Source organism: Carettochelys insculpta, chromosome 20, assembly GCF_033958435.1.
Source record: "Carettochelys insculpta isolate YL-2023 chromosome 20, ASM3395843v1, whole genome shotgun sequence".
NCBI classification, from domain to species: Eukaryota; Metazoa; Chordata; order Testudines; family Carettochelyidae; genus Carettochelys; species Carettochelys insculpta.
Window position 1 is genome coordinate 661,226 of NC_134156.1, and position 27,018 is coordinate 688,243.

At 48.3% G+C, this 27,018-nt stretch overlaps 1 protein-coding gene across 5 annotated transcripts in view; it reads left to right on the forward strand.

The window, feature by feature from the left end:
* MAP2K4 (mitogen-activated protein kinase kinase 4) overlaps positions 1–27,018 on the forward strand; it is a 160,220-nt gene that overhangs the window by 93,093 nt on the left and 40,109 nt on the right. For all 5 annotated transcript variants that reach the window (XM_075014398.1, XM_075014400.1, XM_075014399.1 and 2 more), the window contains one exon: positions 4,127–4,246. In XM_075014398.1, the coding sequence (XP_074870499.1) occupies positions 4,127–4,246 (120 nt within the window). The remainder of the gene's footprint in view (positions 1–4,126; positions 4,247–27,018) is intronic.

Genomic DNA, 27,018 nt, shown 5'->3' on the forward strand with positions numbered 1-27,018 from the left:
ACAACTTGAGGAGCCTTCAGATGTTGTCTGTCTCTCTGTCATGCATTGCCCCAGCATGAGTGTTTTTCTGATCTTCTCTTCCACGCTGAAGTAATCCAAGATGGCTGCTGTAAGTAGCCCTGCATGGGTTTGTCATTCAGTTTAGCATGTTCATTGTTTTTAATTTGTTGGCGTTTGCAGCTGCTTACATTGCACAGTTAAAACAGTTTTCTTCTATGTTAAGAATAGATGGAGCCTCTTCTGTTTTTGAGTCCATCTCTGGGTTATAATCTCATCAGTGCTGAGCATTGTCCATGCCATACACTGTTCAAGCCTAACCAGGGCAGAGTACAGTGGAAGAATTACTTCTCATGTCTTGCTTTACCAGTGACACTTATTTAGCTGGAGAGTCACTTGACCCCAAATCCCTTTCTAAAGTACTCCTTCCTAGACAGTCATTTCCCATTTTGTACGCATGCAACTGATAGTTCCTTCCTAAATTCCTTCCAAAATTCCTAAGTTATAAGGACTCTTTTACATACTTCGTTTTATCTGACTCTTGACTTCCCCCTGCTCCTGCCACCCCTCTCCTCTTCTGATATGCCCACCTTGATTTCAATTTTTCTGATTTGTCAACCTTGATAACTATTTTTGGTTCTCTGTGCCTTATATATTGAGTCTGTTCTGGTATGGCTGTGGTCTGAAGAAGTGGGTCTATCCCATGAAAGCTCACCACCTAATAAATTATTTTGTTAGTCTTTAAAGTGCTACTGGACTGCTTTTTTGTTTTCCTAAATTCAGAGCTTTACATGTGTCCTTACTGAATTTCGGGTCATTTCTCCATTGTGTCCAGATCATTTTGAATTTTAATCCTATCTTCCAAAGCACTTACAACCCTTCCAGCTTGGTATTGTCTGCAGACTTTTTAAGTGTACTCTGTATGACATTATTGAAATCACTGATGAAGGTACTGAACAGAACCAGACCCAGGACCAATCACTTTGGGACCCTCCTTGATATGCTCTTCCAGCTTGACTGCAAACCAATGCTAACTACCCTCTGCGAATGCTTTGCCAACCAGTTATGCATTCACTTGATTGTAGTCCCGTTGGGACTTAATTTCTCTAGTTTATTTGAGATGGTCATGTGAGACAATACCAAAAGCCTTACTAAAGTCAATATATACCAGCTCTACTGCTTCTCCCCATCCACAAGGCTTGGATTTGTTCCTTGTTCTCCCCTCTGTTACTTTTGAGCTGATGAGGGTTTTCCCGAGGGAAGAGGCTGCATCATGTTGCACTTCTGGTGTGGTATTAGGTGGCAGCTGTTTAGTACAGCCTTCACATGCTGTTGGGTAGGGGCTGATGATCACTCAAGATTCTGCTGCATATTCAGACAGTTTCTTTTGTTCTTGTTACATGTTAAATGTTTGCTCCTCAGCTAGTTAATCAAGGCTACTGGGCTGTGGTGGAATATCCCTAGTGCACTTTGACTAAGTGGGATTGTCTCTTTCTGGCCAGGCCCACACATGGCCTAAAGCAGTGCTGGATGCAACATTTCCTTTCCCCCATTGGGATCACCTGTCTTCAGTCTCCAGCACTTTTTTTTTGAAGCTCTTCCTGGTCCCATCATCAGATCTTCCTTTGCACTCGCTAAAATACCATTGCTGTCTCTTCGGGTTTTCTTGTAATGTGTTTGTCTGTTGGAAAGAGTTCTCCAATATAACTGAAACACTTTCCCTCCTCTGGACCTACTGTCTGTCTCTTCTTCCTCCCTTCCTGGTGAGAATGTATTTGGAAAAGGCTGGGCAGAGTGGGTTCTTGGTCTTGACATTCATTTCAGTTTACTATTACAATAGTATCTTCCATATAAACTACATTTTCAAGTGATTTACAGTAATAAGTGAGGAATAGCAGCAAAGGAGTTGAGGGCTGGGAAAGGAGCTATTATGAGCTAGAGTTTGAAGTGCAGTGGGGGGCCAGAGGCAGAGATATACAGGAATGGCACGAACTGTAGAAAAGGAGGTTGTTCCATTTCCTTTGATGGGATTGTGCACCAGAACAAGAAGAGACCAGTACTAGATGACTAAAAAGAACACTTTGTAACTGGGTTGAATCCAAGGAAGGTTTTAAAAACAAGAAGGGTAGTCTGCAAGGAAGTCCATGTTGTTATATGGGATGGAAAGACACAGCTGACCTTTCATGGTGTGGGAAGGCCGATCACAACGTTGTGTATGTGCTAGAGCCAGGAGAAACTGGGGCCCATTGAGAAGTGTATTGTAGTATGGAAGGGATGGGAGCTATGAATGAGGGTTAAAACAAATATGGAGTACAGACATCATTGTTGAAGGAGAATGCAGACAGAGGGGGTGGCTTCTGATGCCAAGTTTCCAACTGGAGAAAAACTAATTCCTGAGCCCCAGTTGTTCATCTGCTGTGTAGTGTCCTGTTGGAGCCAAGCAGTGGCGTGATATGGCTGTGTTCTACGTGAATAGCTGTCTGGCCTGGGAGCTGCCCACCCAAAGAGATCAGTACATTCAGTGTTCTTCAAAGCTGCTGGGGTGACAGTCCTGTCTGCTAATGTCCTCAATCAACACCATAGCTAAGAGCAAAAGCAGCAATACTGCAGCTTCTTCAGACCCTGATCACATGAGAGTCGGGAGAGAGATGTTGAATTCTTTCAGCACCTGGCGCCCCTTTAGGGACAGCCTACAAGGGGTCAGGATACTGACAGTTGCAGGCATGTCTTCTATGATGTGTACATTTGATGATGCATGGTAGAGACTCACCAAACTCATTTCACTTACACCACTGAACTGCTGTCAATAGATTTGAACCAGTGACCTAGACATGAAAATTTCTGCAGCTTCATTATTAATCCCCTGAGCCGTCCACTCTCTGTGCCTACAATTGCTGTATCCCACCCATTTGACTGCACTAGGTGGTGTGTGAGAGGTGATTCCTGTGTATATTTTGCAATTAGCTTGTCAGTTTTGCAGAATACTGTAAGATCCATGTGGAAAGGAGGGAATTATTGTTCTAGGCTAAAACTTAAGTTACTAGAACATTAAGGCTGCATGGTGAAGCACTCAGAATATCAGGAAATGTCTAAGGTAAGAAGAATTATGCAATAGCTACTCTATCCCCTGTGTAAGTATCATTATGAGACAGTGTGCTATTACATGATCATATGCTATTTCTCAGACAGTGCAGTAGAAGAGCCTCACCTTGAAAACACATTCTACAACCATGTGTAGTACTTAGTAATGAGTAGTCTCACTGATATCCATGGGTCTACACTCAGTAGTGAGTACAATACTCAGTATTGTTGGTAGGATAAAGCCCTACTATCACAGGTTTTCTACAGGTTTGGGCATTAATTGGTTCCTTCCCTTTTCCCTCTCTCATGCTGGAAAACAGTTGAACTGTATGTGCTGAAGCTTTGAAAAAAAGAAAAATCTTCCTTCAGAAACTGAGCATGGAAACCGTTTATCCTGAAACACATGTTTTGGAAAACTATAATAGAAAGCAACCCATTATGTATCTTTAACTACAGTGGCCACTAATAGGCAAGAAATGCAAAGTTGTTTGGTTATGTAGCTGGCCTAGTATGTACAGTATAAACCATGGCATGAAATGACCAACTGATCTGAAATAGCTGTAAGGAAACTGTGGTGGATGCACAGTCTAGGAGTGCCTTTGTTTTAATTTCTTCCCTTTAGCAAATTTGAACGTAATATTTGAAGGTTACATTTCAAAGAAGTTCCCAGCATCAATAAGAACTGTGGCTAACTAACCACTGTACATTACCCTGGATATTGTTTTGCTGTGGGTTTTAAAGAGAATAAAGAAAATCTTTTGTCTTTCGCTGCCTAATGATGCTCCACCTGATGACGCTGAGATTTGATGTAAAATTTGGCCAGAGATTTCATAATCTGAATTATCTTGCTTTGGGTTTTTATTGATTGTAATGTTTTTCTCATTTAAAAATATGGCCTAGTTTTCTATAAAGCATACTGTTTTCATGTCTCTGGGACTCTATGGCCCACCGTAAGACTGGGATCCTGGTCATTTCTCTTAAACTGGCTGCTGCTGATGTAGTAGTAGCATACTGGTGATAAAATCTCTGCCATTCCTTGCTCTTTCAGAGAATTCGGTCAACAGTGGATGAAAAGGAACAAAAACAGCTTCTAATGGACTTGGATGTAGTGATGCGGAGTAGTGACTGCCCTTATATTGTTCAGTTTTATGGAGCGCTCTTCAGAGAGGTGGGCACTCAGAGCTTGTTTCATTGGTATCAGAGGTTGTATTTTAATTTAAAATTCAATTTACAAAAGACTTCAGTTTACTGTAAGAGGAAGGAGTTAATTTCTAGTGGGATTTTTGTATCACAAGTTGTAGTCAAACACTTTACTAGAAGGGAAAAGACTATGAGGTCTCATTGCTGCCATGTATATTTTTTGCTGTGTTCATTTATGCGATCACTGCCATGGTTATTGCTGCTTTCCTGTCAAATCTATCTTACTCACATTAGGATTTGGGGGCATTTCAGTGGTTTGACTGTCTAGACCGTTGCATGGCACTCAGATATCTGATACATTCTGTGCTCCTGATTTATAGACACACACCACACAGACTGTCACAGCTGTTGTGCTTTTCACACTGCTTTGTGCTGGGGAGGGCTGGAGCTGCAAAGCAACAGGAGTCACTACAGCAGGGAAGGGAGGGTGTGGTGCTTTAGAGACGTAGTCCTTGCTAAAGTTGCTGGGCAAGCATACTGCACCATGGACATGCCAAACCCTCTTGACCAGGGCACATTTTTTGTAATGATTTGCACTGGAGGGCACTAGTAGGGTGCCAGTTCTGTTCTTCCCTGTCTAAGGCCCGTAATTACCTTTTTCCCTACAGCTGGGCTTGTTTGCCCTGGGAGATGCCATCATGTAGAACACATTTACATCATATTGGGTAACCAGGGTAAGGACTGCCTTACTTACTGTGTCATCTGGTTAAGGTTAACAGAGCATGGTGTTCACCCCCACATGGCAATGAGAAGTTAAACGCTACGAGTCCTGACTATGTTGAGTGTTTACCATCACCGTAGTTAATGTGTTTTCAGGCAATGTAATTCCCGGGTGTAGAGAAGAACAATAGAGATGTAAAAGTGAGGAGCTCTAGCTTTGCTCCATGTCCTGTACCCACAGGTGTCAAGGGAATCCACTCTTTGGTGAGCATAAAAGCAACAGAGAAGGAGGCCTGCTGCATGAGTGTGTGCAGCTCTGTACTCTGGTGCACAGAACACCTGTATCGCTACAGACTTTGTTACAGTCTCTGCCATTTCATGAGCATTGTACAGCTAGCAGACTCAACTCTCTCTGCCTGCAGACCCTGTTATCGGTAAACATAAGCAACATGCCTAGACCCCTAACCTATCCAAGAGAGAGTAGACAAAAGCCTCGTCTTCAATAAATATGGCCTACCAAAGTCATGGTCCATTTTTAGTCAATTTCATGATCATAGGATTTTAAACATCGTACATTTAATTATTTTAGCTTTTTAAGTCTGAAATTTCACAAAGTTGTAATCATAGGGATCCTGACCCAAAAAGGAGAGGAGTTCATAAGGTTAACGTTGGGGAGGTTGCAGTAATGGTGCTCTCACTTTTCCACTGCTGCTGGTGATGGCACTGTCTTCAGAGCTGGACATTTGGAGAGCAGCAGCTGCTAACCAGGAGCCCAGTTCTAAAGGCAGAGCCACCACTAGCAGCAGCGTGGAACTGAGGGTAGCATGGTATGGCATTCCCATCTCTGTTTCTGCATTGCTGCCTGTCAAGCTGGGCCCTTAGGCAGCAGCTGTCACTTTCTGGCCCCCCAGTTCTGAAGTCAGCACAGAAGTAGGGACAGCAATACCATGACTGCCCTGCTATCCCTTTTGGGTCAGGCCCACTAGTCTGAGAAAATCTAGTCTCCCTTGTGAAATCCTTTTAGTATAGGGTAAAGCACACGAGACTCAAGTTCCTGGTCCATGACACTTAATTCTTGGCTGCAAATTTGGTAGGGCCCTATCAGTAAGATTATTTCCAAGATCTGCCTTTGCCATCAACTCATCTAACTAAAACCACTGTAGTAGTACTGAGAGTAAACCAGTAGAACTGAGATTATGTAGCACATTTCACAGCAGGCGAGTAACATCTTTAGAACCATCCCACGGCATCTACCTTGCCAACCATTCACAGATACTGAATAAAAAAGTCTCCCTGTAACCGTGCACCTCACCTGACCTCTCACAACATGGTAGGGGTGTTCCATCTCTCTCTCTCTCTCACACACACACCATGCACCCCTTCACATATGGCAGGGGTGTTCCATCTCACACGCTTCCCACCCCAGTCCTTCACACAGAATCACAGAATAATAGGGCTGGAAGGAACATCAGGAGGTGATCAGTCCAGACCCCTGCTTCAAGCAGGATCAACCCCATTAAGTCATCCCAGCCAGGACCTTGTCAAGCCGGGACTTAAAAACCTCGAGGGATGGAGAATCCACCACCTCTCTAGGTAACGCATTCCAATGCTTCACCACCCTCCTGGTGAAGCAGTTTTTCCTAATATCTAACCTACACCTCTCCCTCTTTAACTTTGGACCATTACTCCTCGTTCTGCCATCTGACACCACTGAGAACAGTTTCTCACCCTCCTCTGTAGAGCTCCCCTTTAGGAAGTTGAAGGCTGCTATTAAATCACCCCTAAGTCTTCTCTTCTGTAAACTAAACAAACCCAAATTCCTCAGCCTATCCTCATAGGTCTTGTGCTCCAGCCCCTTAATCATTTTTGTTGCCCTCAGCTGAACTTGCTCCAGCAAATCCACATCCTTTTTATACTCGGGGGCCCAAAATTGGACACAATATTCAAGATGTAGCCTCACCACTGCCAAATATAGGGGAATAACTACTTCTCTAGATCTGCTCGAAATGTTCCTCCTAATGCACCATAGTATACCGTTAGTGTTCTTGGCTACAAGGGCACGCTGTTTAATAATATCCAGTCTTTCATCCACCATAATCCCTAGGTCCCTTTCCATGGTACGGCTGCTGAGCCAGTCAGTCCCCAGCCTGTAACAATGTTTGGGAGTCTTCTGTCCCAAGTGCAGGACTCTACACTTCTCCTTGGTGAACCGCATCAGATTTCTTTTGATGCAGTCCTCCAATTTATCCAGGTCCCTCTGGATTCTCTCTCTACCCTCCAATGTATCTACCTCTCCCCCTAGTTTTGTGTCATCTGCAAACTTGCTGAGGGTGCAATCCAGTCCCTCATCCAGACCATTAATAAAGATGTTGAATATGACCATCCCCAGAACCAAGCCTTGCGGCACTCCGCTTGAAACAGATCACCATCCAGATATTGAGCCATTGACCACTACCCGTTGGGCCCGAACATCAAGCCAGCTTTCTATCCATCTTATAGTCTAGGGATCCAAACCCTCTTTCCTTAACTTATGGACAAGAATGTTGTGGCAGACCAAATCAAAAGCTTTGCTAAACTCAAGGTATATCACATCCACTGATTTCCCCATGTCCACGGAGCTTGTTACCTCGTCATAGAAGCTAATCAAATTGGTCAGGCAGGACTTGCCCCTGGTGAATCCATGCTGGCTACTTTTGATCACTTTCCCCTCTTCCAAGTGTCCAAAACTGATTCCTTGAGGATTCCCTCCTTTATTTTTTCAGGAATTGAAGCAAGGCTAACCGGTCTATAGTTCCCTGGATTGTCCTTCTTTCCTTTTTTTTAAAGATGGGCACTACGCTTACCTTTTTCCAGTCATCTGATATCTCCCCCGATCTCCAAGAGTCTTCAAAGATAAAATGGCCAATGGTTCAGCAATGACCTCTGCCAATTCCCTCAGTACCCTGGGGTGCATTAAATCCAGACCCATGGATTTGTGTACATCTAGTTTTTCTAGATAGCTCAGAACTTTTTCCTTCCCACAGATGGCTGCCCTCCATCTTCCCATATTGCATTGTCTAGGACCGTCATGTGGAAATTGAATTTGTATGTGAAGACTGAGGCACAAAATGCATTGAGTACTTCAGCTTTTCCTACATCATCTGTCACTAGGTTACCTCCCTCATTCAGTAACGGTTCCACACCTTCTCTGATAACCCGTTTATTGTTAACATGCCTGTAGAAACCCTTCTTGTTACTCTTCACATCCCTTGCCAGCTGCAGTTCCAGTTGTGCTTTCGCTTTCTTGATTACTGCCTGGCATTCTCCAGCTGTATGTTTATACTCCTCCTTAGTCAACTGTCCACATTTCTATTTCTTGTATGCATTCTTTTTGAGTTTAAGCTGACTAAGGATTTCCCCATTAAGCGAAGCTGGTTGCCTACAATGTTTGCATTTCTTACTATGCAGCGGGATGTTTTGTTCCTGTGTCTTCAGTAAGACTTCTTTAAAATACTGCCAGTTTTCTTGAACTCTTTTCCCCTTCATCTTCATTTCCCAAGGGATCCTGCTCATCCAGTCTCTCAGGGAGTTGAAGTCTGCTCTTCTGAAATCAAGGGTCTGTATGTTACTGCTCATCTTTCTTCCTTTTGTCCGGATCCCGAAATCTATGATCTCATGGTGGCTGCAGCCCAGGTTCTTCTTCGAGTGGTCCGTGTGGGTGCTCCATAGTAGGTGTCAGGCTCACCCTGGCGCCGCAGAGCGGAGATTTCCAAGCTGTATCTCATTGGATCACGCATACACCGATGCGCGCCAGTCTTTTGCGCGCTTTTGGTCACATGCACAATCCGGTCCATGCCAGTTCCTCTCAACCACCAGCAGCTACAGATGGACTTCGCTTCGGCTCCAACGCCTAAGACAGATAAATACGTTATTAGTTACCATTATTAGTTCCTTTTGTTAAAAATCTTTCTCTTACAAACTATTCTTAAAGTTATTCCTGTATACAGCTTTTTTTTTTTTTTTAAAGTAGGAGGAAGGAGAGAGAAAAAGAGAGAGAAGGACAGCCGCTTCTGTGGCCTGCTTATCTCTGCTGTAGACTGTTGAACCTTATCTGGTTAGTAGCTGTTAAGTACCCTCGTTAAAGTACAGTTGCGAAGTATTTCTAAGAAGGAGATGTCTCTGGTGGGTTTTAAGAAATGAGACTCAGTGCTGCGAAGCTATGCCTGCCTCCGGCGGCCATAGCAAGTGTATTCGTTGTCTGGGAGAGACCCATGTCCCACAGAAATGTCCTCACTGCTCTAAGGTGATGGCCAGAACGAGAAGGGACAGGGAAATGAGACTGAAAATGATTTTATTTGACAAGGCTCTTCAGTCTGAGCCGTCTGAGACACCCCAGAGGGAAGGACCCTCGAGGCCACATAAGCGGAAGGCAACCTCTTTGACCTCCTCGGCGCATAAGAGGAAGAAAATATCCCCTACTTGATCCTTGCTGGTACTACCTGCAAGCAGGATGAGTGAGGCACAGATCCTGGAAGCGCTCGCTGTTAAGGTCAGTGCAAAGGCCGGAGGTCATAAGACAGTGCCTGGCGCTCAGACTGGTAAAGAGACTGCACTGAGGATCACGCAAGCACCTAAATTGCAGGCACCAGAGACTGCGGCACCGAGAACTCTGGAACCGGGCACGCCGGCACGGGACCCAATGGTGCCGGAGACCGCCATGTGTGTGGAGCTACAGGCAGAGGCACCGGGTGCGGCACTGCCAGCACCGATACCCGCACCAAGATCTCAGGCACCAGACATAACACATGCATTGGCACCAACTAAGCAGTCTCATGAACCGGGAACGGCAAGGTCTAAAACTTGGCACTGAAGTCCATCTCCAGATCTTTTCATCATGCCACTCTCTCCTAGTTCTCCTCCTGAAGTGTGCATGCCAGAATGGCTGTTAACGATGCCTTCATGGAACTTAGATCTGGTCCTTGACACAGTGTCTAGGCCAGCCTTCGAACCACTGGCCACTGTCTCCCTCTGTCTATTTACCATGAAAACAGCCCTTCTTCTCGCGATTACATCGGCTCGCAGGGTGAGTGAGCTGGCCGCAGTAATGGCGACTCCACCCTATACAACCTTCTATGCCTACACCCAGCATTCCTTCCGAAGATCTCTTCAGAGTTCCATATTAATGAGCCAATAATTCTACTATCCTTCTACCCGAGACCACACACCTCGAGTAGGGAAGTACGACTGCATTCAGTTGATATGAGAAGAGCACAGGCCTTTCATATAGACAGAAGTACACCCTTCTGAAAGACAGACAGACTACTGGTGTCTCTCACACCCAGATCAAAAGGGGAAGGGCTATCATCACAAAGAATTTCAAATAACATTGTATCCTGCATAAAGATGTGCTATACAGTATGTAAGACCCCCCTGCTAGTTCCGCCCAGGGCTCACTCTACCAGAGCGATGGTGGCCTTGACAGCCTTCTTTAAAGGAGTTTCCCTAAAGGACATCTGCAGAGCGACAACATGGTCGTCCTATGACACCTTCGGCAGACACTACGTGATTCATCGCATGCTGGAAGAGGATACACGTCTATCAACAGCAGTCCTTTCAAGGGCAAGCTGGGTATAAGTCTGGTACCCACCTCCATTTTTCTGTGGTCACTGCTGGTTAGTCACCTACTGTGGCGCACCCACGGGGACCACTCGAAGAAGAAAGAGAAGTTACTCACTTGTGTAGTAACGATGGTTCTTTGAGATGTGTCCCTGTGGGTGCTTGACTACCCACCCATTCCTCCTAGGAGTTCTGCTTTATATTTTTCAGGAGCACATGGGGCGGCTCGTTGAGGAACTGGCATGGACTGGATTGCGCACGTGACTGAAAGTGCATGAAGGACCGGTGCACATTGGCGCATGCACGATCCGACAAGATACAGCTTGGAAATCTCCAATCTGCAGCGCTGGGCCGAGCCCGACACCTACTGTGGAGCACCCACGGGGACACATCTCAAAGAACCATCATTACTACACAAGTGAGTAACTTCTCTTTTCCTCCCACTTCTATTTCTCCTACTAGTTCTTCCCTGTTTGTGAGCAGCAGGTCAAGTTGCGCACGGCCCCTGGTCGGTTCCTTCAGCACTCGTACCAAGAAGTTATCCCCAACATTCTCCAAAAACTTCCCGGATTGTCTGTGTGCTGATGTATTGGTCTCCCAACAAACATCCGGATGATTAAAGTCTCCCATGAGAACCAGAGCCTGTGATTTCGAAGCTTGACCTAGCTGCCTGAAGAAAGCCTCATCTATCTCATCTCCCTGATCTGGCGGTCTATAGCAGACACCAACTACAACATCACCTCTGTTACTTCCACCTCTAAGCTTAACCTAAAGACGCTCAACTGGATTTTCTTCTTCCTCATTCTGGAGCTCTGAGCAATCACACTGCTCCCTCACGCAGAGCGCAGCTCCTCCTCCTCTTCTCCCCGTCTGTCCTTCCTGAACAGTTTATCACCTTCCATGACCGTGCTCCAGTTATGCGAATCGTCCCACCAAGTCTCCATTATTCCAACCACCTCACACTTCTTTGACTGTGCCGGAGCCTCTAATTCTTCCTGTCTGTTCCCCAGGCTTCCAGCATTAGTGCACAAGCATCTTAGAGAAGGGGCCAATTGGCCCACTTTCTCCTCTTCACCCAGGAAACCCACTTGATTGTTCCCTTCTCCTTCCCCACTTACCTCAGGCCCTGTGTCACCTTCCCCCAACAAACCTAGTTTAAAGCCCTCCTCACTAGGTTTGCAAGCCTGCCCACAAAGATGCTCCTCTTCTCTTTGTTAGGTGGATCCCATCTCTTCCCAGCAATCCCTGTTCACAAAAGAGAATCCCATGGTCAAAGAAACCAAATCCTTCCCTGCTACACCACCTATGCAACCATGCGTTTACCTCTGTGATTCGACGATCGCTACACGGACCCCTTCTTTCCACGGGGAGGACAGACGAGAACACCACTTGTCCACCATATTCCTTGATCTTCCTTCCTAGGCTTACATAATCCGCCGTGATCTCTTCAAAGTTGCTCTTAGCTATATCATTAGTTCCTACGTTGAAAAGTAGGAAGGGGTAATAGTCTACAGGTTTAACAATTTTTGGCAGGTTCTCTGTAATATCTCAGATTCCAGCTCCAGGCAAGCAGTAAACTTGCTGGGATTCTAGGTCCGGACAGCAGATGGATGACTCCATCCCTCTTAGGAGGGAGTCCCCAACCACCACCCGTCTTTTTCTCTTAGGGGTGGTGGTCATGGAACTCCCATCCCTAGGACTGCACATCCAATGCCTTAGAAACCATGGGGATTCTTTCAGATCCAAACCCTGTGAGGTATCAGCCCCAATTATCTCTGCTGTATCACCTGTGGAGCGAGGCTGAAAGTGGTTACTTAACTTCACTGGAATTGGAGAGACCTGAACTGGTTTTCTCCTCCTGGAGGTAACATGCTTCCAGTTCTCCTCCTTGTTTTGGGCAGTCTGCTGTTTCTGCAGTATGATCTGTTGTCTTCTATCCAGAAAGTCTTCACCCTCTCTGATGGACCCAAGGGTTGATATTTGGGTCTCAAGTCCTTTAACCTTCTATTCTAAAATGGTTACCAGCTTGCACTTGGTACATAGAAAATCCATGCTATCGTCCGGGAGGAAGACAAACATGGCACATGACATGCAGGTCACAACAACAGACCTCTCACCAGCCATGTCGCTGTCCATTTTTTCCCTTTTCAGAGATCCCCTGTTTGTTTCTAGTGCCGCTTTGAAGGGCACAAGAGAAACACCATCTAAGAAAGGGAAAACAGGTATGGGGCTCCTCTTGAAGGCAAACTCCCAGGCCAACTCCCTGTTAGCTGCTCCTGTTCACTGCTCACAGGGTTTGCTGGGGCTGCCGCCTTATAGAGCTGCTAGCTGGTTAGGCCTGGCTCAAAGCCTTTGCCTTCAATCTAATCAGCTCTTGAAGGCCCACCTGGAAGGAAGCTCTCCCAATTCACACCTTGCAGACTTGTTAAACTGCCAAACACGCTTTCCAGCTGCCCCTCTCTGCAAAACAGATGCTCAGGCACATAGGCAGCTATTCAAACTGCCCCTCTCTGCAAAATCAAACAAATGCACAGACAAGAAATTCAACCCACCAGCTCACAATGCAGCCCCCCAAATGCCATACTCACCTGAGCTCCTTGAGGATGCTTTCCCAGGCAAACTCCCTGTTAGCTGCTCCTGTTCGTTGCTGACTTTTTTTGAACAGGCGTGTTCCATTTCGCACAATCCAGCCTTGCAATGTAGCTATGCTGGCATAGTTTAGATGTGCCATGAGTTTTATCTTCTCATTTAGATTCTCTAGTATATTGGTTCTTGATCAGGGAATCAGGGCCCCCTCTGGGGCTGTGAGCAGGTCTCATGGGGTTCACCAACTGGGACAGTTTAATCTTGCTGGAACCTGGGGCAGAAAGCCAAAACCTCACTGTTCAGGGCTGAAGCTGAGGGCCCTGAGCCCTGCTCTCTGGGACTAACACCGAAGTCTGAACAACTTATTTTTGTGGTGACTCCTGTGGCTTGGTGCCTTAAGCAACTGCCCTGCTAGCTAACCCCTGGCTTGCATATGTGGAAAAAACAGTTGTGGCAAAAGTGGGCTGTGGACTTTTTTTATAGCATCCTTTGGGGGGGTGAAGAGGGAGAGTTAAAAAGATAGAGAACCCCTGCTCTAGATGCAGGAAGTGATGACAAGAGAAGACACTAGAACCGGAGTATCCTTTCTCCTGTCTTCTCTGTCTCATAACATTTAATGGCAAGGATTCTCTTACTATGTATGTGGTACAAGCTGTAGCACAGTGGGACTCAGTCTTGGTTGACAGCTTCTACATGTCATTATAAAATATCCACTGTAATTCCCACATCCTTTTGTGCAGAATTGCTGCTTAGCCTATTGGTCTCCAGCCAGTAGCCAGGCAAAGTGCAGTCCAGCCAGAGAAGCAGGGAGAAGACTCTACCACTTCCCCCTTTCTCCTAGCCATGTGCCTCAGACCACAGCATGATTTAGCAGGATGTGGCCTCACTTCAGGAAAAGTCAAAGGAATTGTCAGATTTTGACTCTTTAATATTTTGGGCTCTCCATAGAAATCTAAACTTCAAACAAGAGCTTACTTGAAATATTCTGAGTCTGAAATGAAGCACAGAGCTGTGGAAGGGAGACTCAGACCAAGACATATTCGAGATGTGAATGGTGCACAGGATCAGCATGAAATGACAGAGGAATGCAAGAACTTGCCCTGAATTTAACAACCAGTGTGAAGTCAAAGTATTTTGAAATGCCAGCCTCCTTGCAAGCTAGTCTGCATGGGTTTACTTCCAGGATGGGCAGCTCCTAGGATCAGGTGGCAATAGCTGTGAAAGAAGATTATAAGAATCTGATACTGGCAGAAGCAGATCTGCAACTGCTTGAAAGGAAAGTGGGCTTTCCTTTGTTGAGTGCTTGCTTATCTCTATTTAACTGAAAGCTTTTCCTCAGTGCTATCTCTTGGGTCGGCTCTGGTGCCCCCTGGAGTTGCATGCTTATAGTGTTGTCATAAAGGGACTCACCCACCTGAAATACTCTTCCTTCTTACCACCTGTGGCAGTCACAAGAACTACCTTGTTTTTGCATGAACTGCTCAGTGGACTTTACAAACTTACTGTATGTAGTTATCTTAATCTTGGTAGTCAAATGTCAGGTCAGTTGTTAGATAAATAGTAAGTGGGGTTAATCCCTGCCTGGCATTGGGGCATGTCTTGATCTGTGAGATTTAAGCCTCGTGCTCCTTGTCACACGTGTGCTTTTGAGTGATTCCCATTCCAGCCGCCTCGGATAACTGGGGAGAACTCACAGGTGGGAACATTTGTGAGATCTGCAGAGACTTTAAGCCCCACACCAAAAAGGATAGAGATGTTAGACTCAGATCTGTCTTCATGGAGGTAGCTCTTCAGCCTCTGTCAGAGCAGGGTCATTCAGACTCAATACTAAGTACTTGGGCTTTGATGTAAGGAGTGTCCCTGCTATTCTTTGGGATGATGATGTTGTTCCTTATATCCAGCTTTGAGAAAAGATGTTCTCGCTGTGTCTAGAGATTCTCAGCAGCACCCATCATTCTCGATGCTGAAAAAGGTGCTCTGGTGAGAGACCCTCAGTACTAATCTCCAACACCAGTGCTAAGAGAGAAGCGGGAAAAGACCGACAGAGATTGATTGCCAACCCTGAGGTTGGCCGGACAGAGAGATGCTACCAGGGTGTCACCTGCATCAGGCCATCACATGGCACCATCCAACTAATGGAGCAGATGTTGAGTCATACACAAGGTGCTGTGGAGGGTCAAAAAGGATAGGGTGAGAGTCATTCTTATAAGCCTTGGTCTAGCCATGACAGCTCTGGTTCACCATGCTTCTGAACCTGTCAGTGGAAACACCAACCTGCCTACCTCGGATTCTAGGCCTGATATCCTAGGGCCTTAGTTGTCTGTGGCATTCACACCCTGAGCCCCTGCATCCCATGGCTTGAAAGTTCTATGGGTGAACTCCTCAGATTTAACTTGCTCAGGGGTACGTCCTGAAGTTCTTTTAGGAAGCATAAAACCATCCACTAGAGCTGCTTACCCATCAAAAGTGAAAAAAGGTTCTCAATTTGGTCTGTGCAAAAGGATGTCTCACTGCATAATTATCAGTACCATTCATTACAGGCTACTTACCTACATATGAAGCAGCACAGATTATTGGTGCTATTTATTAAGGTCCATTCGGCTGCAAACTCAGAATTTCACCAGGAGTGAACAACCCTTCCATGTTCTCAAACATCACCTGTAGTTGTTTTCTAAAGGAACTTAACAGGCTACACTCCCAGGTATGACCACCAGTTCCTCCCTGGGATCTCAACCTGGTATTGTTGAGGCTCATGAGTCCACCATGTGAACTGCTGGCAGTGTGATCTCTGCTCTTCTTGTTCTGAAAGCTGGCCATTATTTCAGCCAGAAGGGTCTCAGAGATTGGAATCCTCACTTTGGAACCTCTGTACCCATTATCCTTCAAGGACAATGTTCATCTGTGTCCTCATCCAGCCCTCCTCCTAAAAGCAGTTTCACAATTCCATAGTAACCAGGATGTATTCCTCCCATCTTGTATCTGAAATGACAAGCCAACACAAAGGAGTTGAGGCTTCACTGACTGGGCATAGACATGCATTAGCCTTCTACGTAGAAAGGAGATCATCTAGGAAAACTACTCACCTTTCTGTGGCTGTTAGAGACAGGATGAAAGGTCTTCCAGTCTCAGCCCACAGAATTTCATTGTGGATCACTTCCTGTATCCTCACATGCTACAGTCTAGCAAAGGGCACTGCTCCTACCCTGACAGCACATTCCATAAAGACTCAAGCATCTTTGGCTCAATTTGTTGCACAGGTTCCTATCCAGAACATTTGTAGAGCAGCAATATGGTCGCCACTTCACACTTTTGTGTCTCATTATCAGTGTTCCATTTAATTCTTTCTGTACATGTGTGGAATAAATATTGTTATGAACACTGAGGCATGTGAGGAGGTGCACCTCCATTAGAAACACCTACTGCCATCTGCAGACAGTGTGGGGATTCTGCTAATCAGCTGGGCAGCATTTGAAATGCTCCTGGGTAGCCACCTGAGTGCTCAGCTTACAGAGGCTACGTCTACACGTGAAGCCTACATCGAAATAGGCTATTTCGATGAATAACGTCTACACGTCCTCCAGGGCTGGCAACGTCGATGTTCAACTTCGACGTTGCGCAGCACAACATCGAAATAGGCGCTGCGAGGGAACGTCTACACGCCAAAGTAGCACACATCGAAATAAGGGTGCCAGGAACAGCTGCAGACAGGGTCACAGGGCCGACTAGCGCTTCCGGGGCAACAGCTAGCCGCTCCCTTAAAGGGCCCCTCCCAGACACACTCAGCCTGCACAGCACGCGGTCTGAGGAGCCATAGGCACACAGACCCCGGGCGACGCAGGCATGGACCCCCAGCAGCAGCAGCAGCAGCCAGAGGTCCACCCAGCCCTCCCAGCAGTAGCAGGGCTTGCCCTGATCCATGCCATGCGGGAGGCAGCTGAGCACCTCCATGCTACACCGGAGGAGGAGCTGCCCCCAGGGCGGCAGGGCTCAACCCCCAACCCTGCAGCACCCCGCCCCTGCCCCCACCCCCGCCTCACATGCCGGCGGCTGTGGAGCTACCCCACCAGCACCGACTGGTGGGAGCGGCTGGTGCTTGAGGAGTGGGACGACGACCACTGGCTCAGGAACTTCAGGATGAGCCGGCAGACATTTATGGAGCTGTGCCAGTGGCTCACCCCGGCACTCAGGCACCAGGACACCGCCATGCGGCGTGCCCTCACAGTGGAGAAACGGGTCGGCATCGCTGTCTGGAAGCTGGCCACTCCAGACAGCTACCGATCCGTGGGACAGCAGTTTGGTGTCGGCAAGGCCACCGTCGGGGCTGTCCTCATGGAGGTAAGAGAACCCACGGGGGGAGGGCAGGGCAGGGGAGGGGGGCCCCCGGGCACAGGAGGGCAGGGCAGGGCAGAGGAGGGCAGAGCAGGGGAGGGGAGGGGAGGGCCACGCACACCCTGCTCACCCCTCATTGATGCTGTCCCATGTGCTTTCCCTGCAGGTTGTGCGTGCCATCAATGCCATGCTCCTGCACAGGCTCGTGAGGCTGGGTGACCCAGATGCCACCATCGCGGCCTTTGCCACCCTGGGCTTCCCCAATTGCTTCGGGGCTCTGGATGGGACTCACATCCCCATCCGCGCCCCGCATCACAGTGGAGGACGCTACATCAATCGCAAGGGCTACCATTCTGTGGTCCTCCAGGCCTTGGTGGACAGCTGGGGCCGTTTCCAGGACATTTATGTGGGCTGGCCTGGCAGCACCCACGATGCCCGGGTTTTCCAGAACTCGGGCCTGAGCCGCCGGCTGGAGGCGGGGACCTACATCCCCCAGCGGGAGATCCCTGTGGGGGACACCACCATGCCCCTCTGCGTCATCGCAGATGCGGCATACCCCCTCCGGCCCTGGCTCATGCACCCGTACACGGGCCATCTCTCCGCTAGCCAGGAGTGCTTCAACCAGCACCTGAACCACGCACGCCAGGTGGTGGAGCGCTCATTTGGCCGCCTGAAGGGACGCTGGAGATGTCTCCTGACCCGCCTGGATGCGGGCCCCAACAACATCCCCCTAATTGTGGGTGCCTGCTGCGCCCTGCACAATTTGGTGGAGAGCAAGGGGGCGGCCTTTTTCCAGGGCTGGGCTGTGGAGGCCGGCAGGGCCGACGTGCAGCCACCCGCTGCCCCCAGTTGGCAGGTGGACCCCGAAGGGACCCGGGTCCGGGAGGCCCTGCAGGCCCACTTCGATGATGAGGCCGCGGGGTGAACTCTGCCAGGCCCCCCACTGCCCACCCCTTCCTCCACCACACTCCCTGCCCCAACTCCCACACCATGGAGCACCCAACCACACCCCCCTCCCATTTTTCCTGGACAAATGACAGCACGCACTTGTGGCTGAACTTAAACTGCTTTTTCTTTTAGAATTTTTTTTTTTTAACTATAAATAAAACAAGAACAAACTATATACAACGTGTGGAACCAAAGTAATATGTACAAATAAAACAATAGTAATAAAAAAGTGTGTTCAGTAATAAAAAGAAAACCAGGGGATGATAAAGGGGAGAACTATTTACATGGGGGGGATGGGGCAAAGGGGGGGCACAAAATAATAAGTCCCAACTATATACAAGGGGGGGGCCACGTCCTGGGCCCCTCGCCCCTAAAGTCCGGCACTGGGCGTGGGCGGCCGGGAGCCCCGCCGCGGCCGCAGCCCTATCCGGGGCTGGCTGGGGGCGGGGCGGACCGGAAGATATGCCCGGTGAGTCTCAGCTGGCTCCAGGGGTCCCTCGGCGCTCCAGCCCTCAGCGGTGGGTGGCGGGGCGACGGCGGACGGGACGGCGACGTGCGGAGCAGCGGGTGGAGCAGGCAGGGCGGACGCTGCAGCGGCCGGCGCGGCATGCGGGGCCAGGTAGTCCACCAGGCAGTTGAAAGTCTCCATGTAGGCCCCCCATGCCTCTTGGCGCCAGGCCAGCGCCCGCGCCTGCAGGTGCAGGTGCTGCTCCGTGACCTCCAGCTGCCGATGGTGAATGGCCAGCAGCTGGGGGTCCGTCGCCGTCGGCTGGTGGTGGCGCGGGGTCCGCCGTCTAGCCCGCCGTGGGGCCGGTCGGTCCTCGGCCGAGGGGCTTGCCTGGAGCGATGGCCCCGGAGGCGTCTCCGGGACCACTGATGCCTCGCCGGCGCTCTCTTCCGGTCCTTCCAATGGTGCAGGTGGGGGACACAGGAGAGGAGGGGGGGAAGAAGAATGGAGACAGGCGTTAGTGTGGGCCCCGAGCCGTGGCCTTTGTCCCCCCAGCCCTGTGCTGCAAGTTCCCCATCCCCGTCCCCGGGAGATGCTGCTGTGATGGATGGGGTTCAGGGGTCCCCCTGCACTGCACCCCGTCCCCTGGTGGGAGCGACTCTCACTTCACTCCGCAGGGTCTGACAGGAGAGGTTTCTTAGGCCACAGATGCCCAGTTTCTCCCAGGAGTGACAGCACCAGCTGTCGGAAGAGACAGTCCTTCCAACCTGTCCTGGGGAGAAGACCCCAAGGGGTGCCCCTCTGGGATGCAGCTTTCCCCCTCCTCAGGCTGACTGCCTTCCAGCTCTCCCTTCCCCTAGCCTCTACCTGTGGCCCCTGCCCTCCCCCCCCAATTCCAAGCCAGCTCAGCTCCTCCCTCCTCTTTGTTCAGGGCAGAGGTGTCACCTGCCAGCTGTAGCCCCACGATCATCCTTTGCCCCTGGGAGCTATTCGGCTCTTGTTGCTCATATCTAGCCTGTCTCCCTTTTGCACTCCCCCCACTCCATCACATGCTGCTGCTGCTGCGGGGTGTCCCACCCCCTCCTCCCGGGGGCCCCTTGAGGTTCCGCTCCCCCCTGCCCCGGGGATGGGGCATGGCACTGTCGTGCGGGGTGGGGGCGGGGGCAGGGGCTGGTGCACTGCTGTGAGGGACATGGCCCTGCTGTCCTTGGGGCCATGGCCATGTGAGCATGTGGGGGGCCCTGGACACATATCTATTACCCCCCGCCCCTCAAGCCCAGGGGTGTACACCAGAGGGGGGTACATACCTGTCGGTCCACTCCCACGGTCCGGAGATCCCCGGGGGGCGGAGGCCCGGCTGCTGCTCCGGGATGGCAGGAGGAGGATCTGCAGCCCAGATTCTGCGGAGGAGGAGCTCCCTCCTCCTCCTCCTCCTCCTCCTGCCGCAATGTCCCGGGGGTGGGCTCCGGGGGGGTGCCCCTGGGGTGCGGGGCTTACCTCCGGGGCGGACTCCGGCTGAAGGTCCTGCTGGGGCTCGTCGGCCGAAGTATCAAGGGTGGCCGGAGGGGAGGAGGTGTGCCAGGGGCCCAGGATGTCCCTGAGCTCCCTGTAAAAGGGGCAAGTGACGGGGGCGGCCCCAGATCGGCCGGCTGCATCCCAGGCCCGGGAGTAACCCTGCCGCAGCTCCTTCACCTTACTCCTGACGTGATCAGGAGTGCAGGCATGGTGACCCCGGGCAGCCAGGCCGTCGGCCAGCCGAGCGAACGCATCCGCGTTCCGCCTCTTGCTCCCCATTACCTGGAGCACCTCCTCCTCGCTCCAGAGCCCCAGCAGGTCCCGTAGCTCGGCCTCCGTCCAGGAGGGGCCCCACTGCCGCTTGCCAGCCTGGCTGCCCTGGCTCCCCTTGGGGGGGGGGGTCCGCTGGGGGGGCTGCCGGGCAGCCATGGCAGGTGCTGGCCCTGTTCTGGGTGGCTGAGGGACGTGCAGGCTGGCCACGTGTCTGGGCTGCTGCCTGCACGTTCCCTCAGCTTCCTGCACAGGAAGGGAGCGGGAGGGGATCTTTAAGGGGCCGCTCCACGCGGCCACCATTGAGCTGAGGGGCTGCAGAGAGCGTCTCTCAACCCCTAAGCTGATAGTCGCCATGGAGGACCCCGCAATTTCGACGTTGCGGGACGCGCAACGACTACACGGTCCCTACTTCGACGTTGAACGTCGAAGTAGGGCGCTATTCCTATCCCCTCATGGGGTTAGCGACTTCGACGTCTCGCCGCCTAACGTTGAAGTTAACTTCGAAATAGCACCCGACGCGTGTAGCCGTGACGGGCGCTATTTCGAAGTTAGTGCCGCTACTTCGAAGTAGCGTGCACTTGTAGACATGGCTAGAGAATGCTTCTTACTTTGCTATCACTCAACAGGCTAGACACAATGCTGGATTTGGCCAAACAGTTTTATAATCAGCTTGTCAATGGGCATGATAATAAACAAAAGTATTTTTATTAAGTAAATAAAAAGTAGGATTTAAGTGATTGCAAGTGAAAAGACAGAACAAAGTAAGCTACTAAATTTAAAATAAATAAAAGACACCAACTAATTCTAACACCCTCAGAAATTTGTTACATGTAAATTCTTCCCTAAACAGTTTTTCTTATCTCAAGCCAGAGTTGATCTTTTTCTGACCTGAGCCCAGCAGCTTTGCTTTCACCTTTTTGCTACAGTTCTTTGTTTTCAGGTCTTTTCATATGTATTTTCATAGAGTGGGGTGGCAGTTTCAAAAGCCAACTGAAGACAAAAGACCGATTGCTTTCCATTCCTTAAATACTTTCCCCAAGGCAGGAATTGTTTGTTTTGGACTCTCCATCCACATGGAAACATACCAGATTCAAGATGGATACCAGTACCATGTGGCATGGTCACATATCTTTCTAGGACCAACCACAGTTTGAGCTTACAGGAAGAAGAAAATTATTCATGGGCCATTAGTACTGAGCCTTTAATTTCCTAAAGGATCTCTAATGGCCTTCATTAGCACACTTAGAATTTAACAAATTCATAGTCATATTCCTAACCTTACGTACAAGTAAGATATATGCACAAAAATAGCACATACAAAGGGAGATTGTAACTTTAAAAATGTTACATAACCTTTTTTACATAAAGGATCTTTGAATTATGCAAATTCATATTCATAAGGCAGTTTTCAGAAAGTATGGAGGGGGGCATGACAAACACATACATTTTAAGAGCTATGAGGGACATTATTTTGGAGAGAACCTAGCTTCTTCCTTCATGTTATTCATAACCTTTTAAAGGAAAGGGTGCTGCTACGAGAAAAAGAGAGGAGAAATGCTAAGTTGTCCTCTGCTGCCACACAGGTTTGGAGAAATTCACTTGAATCACTGTGCTAGAGGCATGTCAGCCTTCTTTGAGTTGTGGTCTTGATGCATGTCCAAGGTGTAGACACATGCATTCCATGTACCTGGGGCCAGAGCATTCTAGAGGACAGTGTCTGTTGGTTTCACGCATGTGTTTTTGCTTTCCTTGTGCCTCCAGCTGAGGAGATGGTTCGTGAAGGACACTGACTGCTTCTTCATTTCTTTCTTAAGGCAGCATGGCCCAGGTTGAAACATCCAGTGCCTGGAGCTTTGTTGTCTTTTGTTCTTAGATGTGTAAATACATATGTATATATTTTGTAAGTAGTTTAATGGCTAGATTTCCCTATCTCAGGGAATTACCTCCCCACCCCATTGCTATGCTCCATTACCAGTATTAGGCTACCCCGGTCACTGAGCTTCAAAATCTGTATGTTTTGCTCATGCCCCTCACTTTCCTCTCTCCCCATACATAATTCTAGGGCTGGAAGGGACCTCAGGAGGTCATCTAGTCCAGCCTCCTGCCTAAAGCAGGATCATCCCCATCTAAATTACCCCAGCTATGACTATGTCAAGCGGGGACTTGTAAACCTCTAGGGATGGAGATTCCACCACCTCTCTTGGTAATGCATTCCAGTGCTTCACCAGCCTCCTGGTGAAATAGTTTTGCCTGATATCCAACCTACACCTCTCCCACTGCAACTTCAGACCATTGCTCCTTATTCTGTCATCTGTCACTATTGAGAACAGTCTCTTTCCATCCTCTTTAGACATCCCCCGCTTTCAGAAAGTTGAATACTGCTGTCAAATCGCCCGTCACTCTTCTCTTCTACAAACTAAATAAGCCCAAATCTCTCAGCCTCTCCGCATAGGTCATGTGCTCCAGACCCCTAATCATTTTTGTTGCCCTCCGCTGGACCCTCTCCAATGTGTCCACATCCTTTCTATACTGGGGGCCCTAGAATTGGATGCAATACTCCAGATGAAACCTCACCAGAGCCGAGTAGAGGGGAATAATAACTTCTCTAGATCTGCTGGAAATGTTTCTAATGCACCCCAATATGCCATTACCTTTCTTGGCTACAAGGGCACACTGTTGACTCATATCCAGCCTCTCATCCATTGTAATCCCCAGGTCCTTTTCTGTTGCACTGCTATTTAGACAGTCGGTCCCCAGCCTGTAACAGTGCTTGGGATTCTTCCGTTCCAAGCGCAGGACTCTGCACTTGTCGATGTTGAACCTCATCAAATTTCTTTTGGTTCAATCCTCCAATTTGTCTACGTCACTGTAGGCTCACTCTCTACCCTCCAATGTATTTACGTGACCCCGAGCTTAGTGTCATCTGCAAATTTGCTGAGGGTGCAATCCATCCCCGATCCAGGTCATTAATAAAAATGATGAACAGTCCTGGCCCTACAACTGGTCTGTGGGGCGCGCCACTTGAAACTGACCGCCAACCAGACAGTGAGCCATTGACCACTACCCGTTGGGTCTGTCTGTAAAGCCAGTTTTCTGTCCATCTTATAGTCCATGTATCCAATCCATACTCCCTTAACTTATGGGTAAGAATATTGTGGGAGACTGTATCAAAAGCTTTGCTAAAGTCAAAGTATATTACATCCACTGACTTCCCCATGTCCATAGAGCCTGTTACCTCGTAATAGAAGCTAATCATATTGGTCAGGCAGAACTTGCCGTTGGTGAATCCATGTTGACTACTCTTAATAACTTTCTACTCTTCCATTTGCTCCAACATGGATTTCTTTAGGATTCCCTCCATGATTCTTCCAGGGACTGAGGTGAGGCTGACCAATCTTATAGTTCCCTGGATTGTCTTCTTTCCTTTTTTAAAGATGGGCACTACATTTGCTCTTTTCCAATCATCTGGAACCTCTCCCAATCTCTGTGAGTTTTCAGAGATAATAGCCAAAGGCTCAGCAATGACATCTGCCAATTCCCTCAGTACCCTGGCAGGAATTAAATCCAAACCCATTGATTTGTGTGCGTCTAGCTTTTCTAAATAGCTCTTACCTCGTTTTTTCCCCACCCAGGGCTGCCCACCTCCTTCCCATTGTGCATTGCCTAGTGCTGTAGTCGGGGAGCTGACCTTCTCCGTGAAGACTGAGGCAAAAAAAGCATTGAGTACTTCAGCCTTTCCCACATCATCTGCCACCAAATTACCTCCGTCATCCAGCAATAGCCCCAAAATCTTCCTGATAACCCTCTTATTGTTAACATACCTGTAGAAGCTCTTCTTGTTGCCCTTCACATTCTTTTCTACCTGCAGTTCCAATTGTGCTTTTGCTTTCCTGATTACCCCCGGCATTCTCCAGTCATATATTTATACTCCTCCTTAGTCTTCTGTCCACGTTTTCACATCTTATACACGTGCTTTTTGAGTTTAAGCTCTCCAGTGATTTCACTTGTAAGCCAAGCTGGTTGCCTACCATATTTGCTTTTCTTACTGCACATCGAGATGGTTTGTTCCTGTGCCTTCCATAAGACCTCTTTAAAATGCTGCCAGTTCTCCTGAACTCCTTTCCTCTTTGTATTAGCTTCCAAGGGGATCCTGCCCATCAGTTCTCTCAGGGAGTTGAAGTCTGCTCTTTTGAAATCAAGAGTCTGTATTTTACTGCTCACCTTTCTTTCTTTCATCAGAATCCTGAAATCTGCCATTTCATGATCACTGCAGCCCAGGTTGCCAACCACTTCTACTTCTCCTACTATTTCTGCCCTGTTTGTGAGCAGCAGGTGAATTTGTGCATGGCCCCTGGTCAGTTCCTTCAGCACTTGTACCAGGAAGCTATCCCCAACATTCTCCAAAAACTTCCTGGATTGTTTGTGTGCTGCTGTATTGGTCTCCCAACAAATGTCTGTGTGCTGAAAGTCTCCCATGAGAACCAGCACCTTAATTTGGAAGCTTCTCTTAGTTGTCTGAGGAAGTTCTAGTCTACCTCATCTACCTGTTCTGGTGGCCTATAGCAGACACCAAACACTGCATTGCCTCAGTTGCTTCTGCTTCTAAGCTTTACCCAAAGACACTTAACTGTCTTTTCTCCCTCCATACACTGGAGCTCTGAGCAATCATACTGCTCTCTCACATAAATCACAAGTCTTCCTCCTCCTTTTCTCCCCTTCCTGTCCTTCCTGAGCAGTTTATACACTTCCGTGACAGTGCTCCAGCTATGCGAGTCATCCCACCAAGTTTCTGTTACTCCAATCACCTCATACTTCCTTGACTGTGCCAGGGCTTCTAATTCCTCGTGTTTGTTTCCCAGGCTTCTTGCATTTGTGTACAAACACCTTAGATAATAAGCTGATTGGCCTACTCTTTTTGAATGAGTGGTCCTCCTTTGTTATGCCTTCTTCCTTCCCCATTTGCCTCAGAGCTTGGGTCAGCATCCACCGAAGAACCTAGTTTAAAGCCCTCCTCACTAGATTTGCAAGCCTGCCCGCAAAGATGCTCTTTCCTCTCTTCATTGGGTTGATCCTGTCATTTCCTAGCAAACCTTGCTGTTGAAACATCATTTAAGACTTTATCATGGGACTTCTTAGAATATGGTCTAGATCCCTCCCGCAACCAGAAGCTGTGGGCTTGATGCAGGAATTACTGGGCAAAGCTTCTGGCCTGTTTATGCAGCAACTGATCATAACTGTCTCTTCTGGTCTTTAAATCTATGAATCAGCATACAAAAATATGAACATCTGGATATAGCTTCAAAATCCCTGCAGGACCCCTGGGGTTACTGGCCAGGTGAACACCGTCCCAGTTCTGTGAAGTGGGAACAAGAGAGTTACAACACGTCAGATTTTTTTTTCCCTCCTGAGATTAAAAAAATTGAATTTTCAATAACTTAAAGTTCTAGTGTTCTCTTGGACACCTCCCCATATGTTAGCAAGCAAGAGCTTTGCTGAGGGATAATCAAGAAAACTCTACCACAGAATTGAGAAGGCTTCTTTGGAGGAATATCCTACATTTGTTGGACTGTAATTGACATATATGAAAAGAGCTGTACCCTCTTCGTAACCACACACTACCATGCTTGTACTCTGATTGCCAGTCGTGGGCCCAAGGTCCTAAACCTCTGACGGTAGGCATGTCCGTTGCAGTACCCGTTTGTAGCAGCAACGCACAATATTTATAAGCATAGACTCAACTGCTCACCTTTTAATTACGACCTCAGTGTGACCAGCGCTCTGAACTGCTTTTCTGACGAGTTTGCCTTGTAGCTGTGCTGCCTCTGCCCCTGCTCTGTACAGGGCTTAACCAGAATGCGTAAAAATAACGTTACCTGGGCTCTGTGCCTATTTGATGGTTCGGGCTCACATGCATACATGATTTATTATCCTAGAAAGTGTTTATGCTCAAGAACACAGTGCTGCTGGAGGGAAAATTTTTGTTCTTATATTTTCAGCAATGAATATGTGCCTTCCGAATGCCAAAATCCACCATAAACAGCTGAAACTGTTGCCATTTGTAATAGTACAAAAGACTTTGGAGCAATAGCCCTTAGTTTGGACTGAGAGTTGGTAGATTCTGGACTTTTTATTCCAATTAAAGAGTCTAATTTAATCACAATTTAAAATAACTTGAGTATAAATACCTTAAGTGTTTTGCTGTAACTTAGTACAATGATGCAGCCTCAAAGTCTTTGTTTTATGAACACCTTTTTCTCTGGTAGTTGTTGCAGCCCCACCTGTGTAACCCAGTTCAGATTACATTTTGCTGTTATCATTATATTTGATATAATGAATGAAAATACAAAATAGGAAATAGGAAATCACCTTTAAAGATAGTCACAAAG